The sequence below is a fragment of the Haplochromis burtoni genome, unplaced genomic scaffold, assembly GCF_018398535.1.
Source record: "Haplochromis burtoni strain Fernald_Lab_line unplaced genomic scaffold, NCSU_Asbu1 Contig_3368, whole genome shotgun sequence".
Taxonomy (NCBI): domain Eukaryota; kingdom Metazoa; phylum Chordata; class Actinopteri; order Cichliformes; family Cichlidae; genus Haplochromis; species Haplochromis burtoni.
Window position 1 is genome coordinate 1 of NW_024585729.1, and position 7141 is coordinate 7141.

The 7141-nt window shown below is 39.8% G+C and overlaps 1 protein-coding gene across 1 annotated transcript; it reads left to right on the forward strand.

The window, feature by feature from the left end:
* Positions 1-3527: 3527 nt before the first annotated feature.
* LOC102303255 (GTPase IMAP family member 8-like) lies at positions 3528-7135 on the forward strand (the record flags this gene model as incomplete). Its single annotated transcript, XM_014331574.2, has 1 exon — positions 3528-7135. A coding segment is annotated over one exon (1649 nt), but the record flags the coding sequence as incomplete, so codon positions are not given.
* Between the last annotated feature and the right edge of the window lie 6 nt (positions 7136-7141).

Genomic DNA, 7141 nt, shown 5'->3' on the forward strand with positions numbered 1-7141 from the left:
TCTCCTACAATCTACTCCTAAGTTCACGACACAGTGAGGCCTTTATTATATTGAGGGCAGTGTCTCTACAATAGTTCTACATTCTATGATAACACATTTCTAAACTCTAAAATAAGCTAAACACTCCTACACCAGTGGTCATAAGAATTTGCATATTAATGATCATAAACTGACCTCACGGTGCACTGTTCATTTAGAGACAGTGAGGGGACCATCCTACCCTTTCTTTAAAAAGAACCTTAGAGCTGTTCATTTGATTTCTAAACCTAAGTTCCTTGTAAATGTATTTAAGAAGTGTGAGGGACCCCTGGTTAGGGAGGAAATAAGCAGGGATTAAGAAATGTGGGTCCTAGTGTTGCTACTGAGTGACTGTAACATTAAGTCTAATGGCACTGTGATTTAAGCATTAGAGTAGCTCACTATCTTTGACCAAGAGCATTCAGGGATAAATGACCTGTTCCAAACTTTAGTGGAACAGCACCTGCAGGACTGTCCCGGCGAGCATAGACATTCACTGTGTATGCTTTCGCTTCCCTGCAAGTAAAACAAACGCAGTGAAACTTGCTGCTCTGTGTGTCTCACTTCTCTTTTCTCTTCACAAAGATCTGTAACAGCAGCAGAAAAATGGCTGTATATAACAGGCTTTGCGCTTTGCTGCACACACACTACAGAAGTCATGTACCACACACAGATGACATCGCTAAATTACACAACTGCTGATGTGCAACCAACAACTAACTGCTTCTGTTTCCTCCTATTAAAATGTCACTATTCAAATTGAGGCGTTAACAGCAGACTCAAATTGTGGTGTAATAAAGAGGAAACTATTCAACAGAGACACAAACCACACATCAACAGTAAAAGACGAACATGGCCAGCAAATACAAGCGACTCGGCAAGTACATTTAAAAATAGCAATCTAGAAAATTAGTGTTAATTTAAGAGTAATAAGACTCAACACTCACTTTACCTTTGTTAGGTTTTAGCTTTCTTTGATCCTTTCCTCTCACTGCTTTCCTTTGTTTTTACAATAGTTGATGTTTTTCTGTAGTTTTTATTGTACAATATGATCTAAACACACGAGTAAAACAACCAGCGTAAACATTAACCGTCAAATGTTTAAAAAAAAAACCTCGATGGCAGCACTTTGTAGATGACATGAGGAGGAAATGTGATTTCAACACTTTTGACAGAAGTGACTTTGTTTTCACAATCAACATGTAGAGAGAGCAAGTACAAACCTTTGTAGCTTCTCTTATCACTGGCAGATTAATGTTTATATGATCAGATCGACTTTTCTGACGAGGAGACATGTTTAAAACTCAAAGTTTGATCTCTGGTGTCTTTTTAGTGACAGATGCAGCAGCTCCATTTCCTGAATCACCTTGTTGTACAATAAATGAAGTATATTTAATGAAGTCAGACAAAAATGTAACGTTGATACTGTGATTGTCTGTGAAAAACAAACTGTCAGTGGGAAGGCCACACGAGCCTCGCTCTCCTTGAACTTTGAATGTTTGAGAAACTTTACAGACTCACATCCAGATGTTTTCTTTTAAATAGAAAAATATGCAATATGATGTGTGGTGTGACCTGGGGCAGATATAGGGCCACCTCTACATCACAGCTAAGACAGTTAAAGATCTTAATATTCTTACGCGATTAACAATTATCAGAGTGCTAAAACACAACTTTTCTCCATTTCATAATAATAAAGCATTTTACTCTTAATTAAAGACAAATCAAAATATAAGTTTGATCAATACATAAATATTGTGTGAAAAAGTGACTTCTCCTAAACCTAATAACTGCTTGGGCCAGTTGGGATAACTGCCAGTGAGTCTTTCCCACCCAGGGACTCAAAGAAGGCTGGGTACCCTGAACTGCCACTCGGCGCATAAGTGCAGACGACGGTCAGGGCCCATTCCCGACCCGGAAGTGCCTTATCCTGGCCTGTTTTTCTGTACCTCCTAAATAAACCTTGGTGAGAACAAAATGTCTGGTGCTTGAGACGTTATGGAAATGTTACAATACAAAAAAATGGAAATCAGGAAGGAGGTCAAACACGTGTTCAAACTGCGGATGTGGCTTTACTGTGACTTAGTCCTCAGTCGCAAAATGTGATGAAATCAATGAAATTCTCTAGGCAAGGCAAGTTTATTTATATAGCACAATTCAACAACAAGGTGATTCAAAGTGCTTTACAGAGACATTAAAAACAAAAACAAATAAAAAGCATGATTTAGAATTGATTAAAACAAACAAACAAACAAAACAGGATATAAAATCAAAACAGATAAAATCAGAACAGTAGATAAAATCAGTAGTTAAAATGTAAGTTTTGAAATTTAAGCTTAAGTGCGGATTTGGTGTTTTATTCAAATGCAACTGAGAATAGGTGAGTCTTCAACCTGGATTTAAATAAACTGAGTGTTTCAGCTGATCTGAGGCTTTCTGGGAGTTTGTTCCAGATATAAGGAGCATAAAAGCTGAATGCAGCTTCTCCGTGTCTGGTTCTGACTCTGGGAACTGATAAAAAACCGGATCCAGATGACCTGAGGGATCTGGAAGATTCATACTGGGTCAGGAGCTCACTGATGTATTTTGGTCCTAAACCATTCAGAACTTTATATACCAGCATCAGAACTTTAAAGTCTATCCTCTGACGGACAGGCAGCCAGTGTAAAGACCTCAGAGCTGGACTGATGTGGTCCACTTTTTTGGTCTTAGTGAGGACTCGAGCAGCAGAGTTCTGAATGAGCTGTAGATGTTTCACTGATTTTTTTAGGTAGACCTGTAAAGATGCTGTTACAGTAATCAAGCCTACTAAAGATGAATGCATGGACTAGTTTTTCCAGGTCCTGTTGAGACATCAGATCTTTTATCCTTGATATAATCTTGAGGTGGTAAGCTGATTTTGTTATTGTCTTAATGGGTTTTTCTAAGTTTAGGTCTGCATCCATCACTACACCCACATTTCTCGCCTGGTTTGTGGTTTTTAGGTGTATAGATTGAAGTTCTCTGGTGACCTGTAATCGTTTTTCTTTGGCACCAAAGACTATTACCTTTGTTTTTGTTTAGCTGGAGAAAATTGTGGCACAACCAGTCATTAATTTCCTCAGTGCATTTACCAAGAGCCTGTACAGGGCCTCGGTCTCCTGGTGACATTGTGATATATATTTGTGTGTCATCTGCATAGCTGTGGTAGTTTATTTTGTTGTTCTTTATAATCTGTGCCAGTGGGAGCATGTAAATGTTAAACAGAGGGGGTCCCAAGATGGAACCTTGGGGAACTCCACATGTGATACTTGTCTGCTCAGATGTGAAGTTACCTATTGATACAAAGTATTTCCTGTTTTCTAAGTATGTTTTGAACCAGTTTAGTACAGTTCCTGAAAGACCTGCCCAGTTCTCCAGTCGTTTGAGTAATATGTTGTGGTGAACTGTATCAAATGCTGCACTGAGATCCAGTAAAATAAGACTGACATTTTTCCACTGTCTGTATTAAGACTAATTTCTTTAAACAGAGTCAGAGGAACCACAAAAGAAAGAGATAAAAGAGAAACCAGACCTAAGGATGGTGCTTCTTGGAACAACTGGATCTGGAAAAAGTGCATCGGGAAACACCATCTTAGGAAGAGAGGATGCTTTTGAATCTAAACTATCTCCGAAATCGGTAACTTCAGAGTGTCAGAAGGAAATGGAAGAGTTTGAAGGTCAAAAACTGGCTGTGGTCGACACTCCAGGTGTTTTTGATAATGTTCAAACTGAAGAGGAGATAAAGACAGAGATAAGGAGATCCATCTTCTTTGCTGCTCCTGGTCCTCATGTGTTCCTGGTTGTGATCCGTGTGGACAGATTCACAGAGAAAGAACGAGAAACAGTGAGAATCCTTCAGCAGATGTTTGGAGTCCACTTAGCAGGATACACCATGGCCTTGTTCACACATGGAGATGACCTGGAGTGTGGGGGAGTCACTATAGGAAATTTCATCAGGGAAGATCCAGATCTTCATGACTTTATCCGTCAGTGTGGTGGAGGGTATCATGTTTTTAAAAACAACCCTAACCCTAACAACAACCCTAACAACAACCCTAACCCTAGCAACATAAGCAGAGATCGCTCTCAGGTCAGAGAGCTGCTGGAGAAGATCAACACCATGGTTCAGAGAAACGGAGGAAGCTGCTATATAAACGAGATGTTCAGACAGGCTGAGGAGGCCATGAGAAAAGCAGAAGCAGACCTCAGGATTGTTGTTGTTGGGAAAACTGGAGCTGGGAAGAGTTCATCAGGAAACACCATCCTGGGAGGAAAAGCCTTTAAAACCGCATCAGCTTCATCTCCTGCCTCAGTGACATCAGAGTGTCAGCAGGAAGCAGCTCTATTTGATTTTCAGACCCTGGCTGTAGTTGATACTCCAGGCCTGTTTCACACTGTGTTCACCTTAGGCCAGGTGAACATGGAGATCAACAAATGCATTTCATTGGCTGCTCCTGGTCCTCATGTGTTCCTGGTTGTGATCCAGCCAAACATATTTATAGATGAAGAAGGAGAAACAGTGAGAATCCTCCAGGAGGTGTTTGGGGACGAAGCAGCTCGTTACACCATGGCGTTGTTCACACATGTAGATGATCTGAATGTCTCCATAGAAGAATTCATCATGAAAACTCCAGCTCTCCGTGACTTAGTCCGTCAGTGTGAAGGAGGATATCATGTTTTTAACAACAGAAGCAGAGATCCTGCTCAGGTCAGAGAGCTGCTCGAGAAGGTCAACATAATGGTTCAGGGAAACGGAGGAAGCTGCTACACCAACCGGATGTTGGAGAAGGCAGAGAATGCTATAACCAAAGAGATGGAGCAACGTCAGAAGAAAAGGCCTGGGCTAATGGCCACTGAAGCAAGATATGAAGCAAAAAGAAACAACGAGTTTATTCGGGGCAGCTGGGTTGGTGCTGTTGCTGGAGCTGTTGCTGGAGCTGCTGCTGGAGTCGGTGCTGGAGTCGGTACTGCGATTGGCACCGAGCTTACTCTTGGAGTTATCGTGGGAGCTGCAGCCGGTCCAGTGGGACTGTTGGTGGGAGCTGGACTGGGTCTGGCAGCAGGAGCTGCAGTGGGAGCTGGATTGGGTCGTACTACTGCTGCTAAAGTCAGGAAGCAGGCGTGTATTACACAGTGATGAATAATCACTCAGCAGCAGCTCGTTCAAGTCACACCATTAACACAATATTCACAAGTCTTTATCAGTATGATCATTTTTATTATCCTATTTGATTTTCATTGGATTGAATTAAAACTAATTAATATTTTTTTTCCTTTTTTCACAAATAGTACATAATTACATAACATAATAAAGTGTACAATTCAGAACCGAAAATAAATAAATAAATAACAAACAAAAACGAATAAAACAAACAAACAAACAGACTGATAACTAAGCACAAAACACCAGCTCAGGTCCATCTAAACAATAAAAATAAATAAATAAAGAGAGAATACAGTACAATACCTGTGGTCCCAGTAGTATGTTGCAGTTTGAACACTCAAGAGAATCCTTGTAACATAATATTAGAGACATCAGATTCCACATAATTCAATTATGGTTCCCACACCTTAAAGAATTGGTCTGTTTTTGAGTGCAGTACACATGTAAGATATTCCAATGGCACTAGATCCAACACTACTCTTTGCCAACCTTTAATAGTTGGTGCTTTTTCATGAATCCATTGGAGTAGTATATTCTTCCTCGCCGCATAGGTGAGAACACAGTACAATCTCCTATTATTCTTGGATATTAACCGCCGGCTGGGGAGGCCCAGTATGAGAGACAGAGGGTCCATCTCCAATTCACAACCGAAAATCTTCTCCATTTCAGATAACACATTAGACCAATATTCTTGCAATTTCAAACATGACCAGAAGCTGTGTGTTAGGGTACCAATTTCTGTCTTGCATTTGATGCACATGGGTGAAAGGGTAGGATTATATTGATGTCTGCGAAATATGGATATATGCATTCTGTGTATGATTTTTAACTGTATTGCTTTGGTACGATTACAAACGGAGATTGATTTGGCATAACTCCAGACATCTTTCCACTCTTCATCATCAATTGCTATACCTAACTCCTTTTCCCATGTGCCTTTAAGCCTCTGTGACATCACTGAAGGTACAGAATATAAAGCCTTATAAAATATCTTCACAGGTACCTCTTTGTCTCTTAAAAATAATAATTTTTCAACAGGAGAGACTTCATGACTCTCACTAAAGTTAGTACTATGCAAGATATAATGCCTTATCTGTAAGTAACGGAAAAAAGTCTTGTTTGGGGAGAGAATATTTCTCAACCATTTGGTCGGAGAATAAGTCCCTCAGTCTGTGAATTCCTTTGTTCTTCCATTCCTTAAAACCTATATCAAACATCCCAGGTTGAAAGTCAAGATTATTCACAATAGGGGTAAACACAGATGTTAACTTCAACCTTCCCTCAATTCGACATACTGACCACCAGGCCTTAAGTGTATTAAGTGTGACTGGATTATCACAGCTCAATCTAATATCTTTAAAGTTCTTAAAGAACAGTAAGTCCCTTAATGGATATTTTGAAAGAGAAGTTTCAATCCCCAACCAGGTAGAGTGTAAATTATTTGTGACCCAGTCATGAATATAGCACATGTGAGTACACAATTGATGTGTTCTAATATTTGGTAAATCTAAACCCCCTACTGAACCTGGGAGCTGCAGTGTAGCCATCTTAAGTTTTGGTCTACGTTTACTTCAATTCTAATTCAATTCAATTCCATTTTATTTATATAGCGCCAAATCACAACAAAAGTCGCCTCAAGGCGCTTCATACTACTCCATGTAAAAGAGCTAACCCAGCCATTCAGATCCTTCATCACCCTATTTGAAAATATAACTGGAATCATTTGAAAAGGATGTAACAGTCGAGGCAAAATATTCATCTTAATCAAAGCTATACGTCCTAGCCAGGAAACGGGTAGGGAATTCCATCTCTCCAAATCCTGCTTTACCTTCTCGAACAGAGGGACAAAATTTGCTTTATACATTTGTTTAAATTTTGGAGTTATAAATATCCCTAAGTATACAAAACCTGTGGGGGACCATTTGAAGGGGAAAGAAA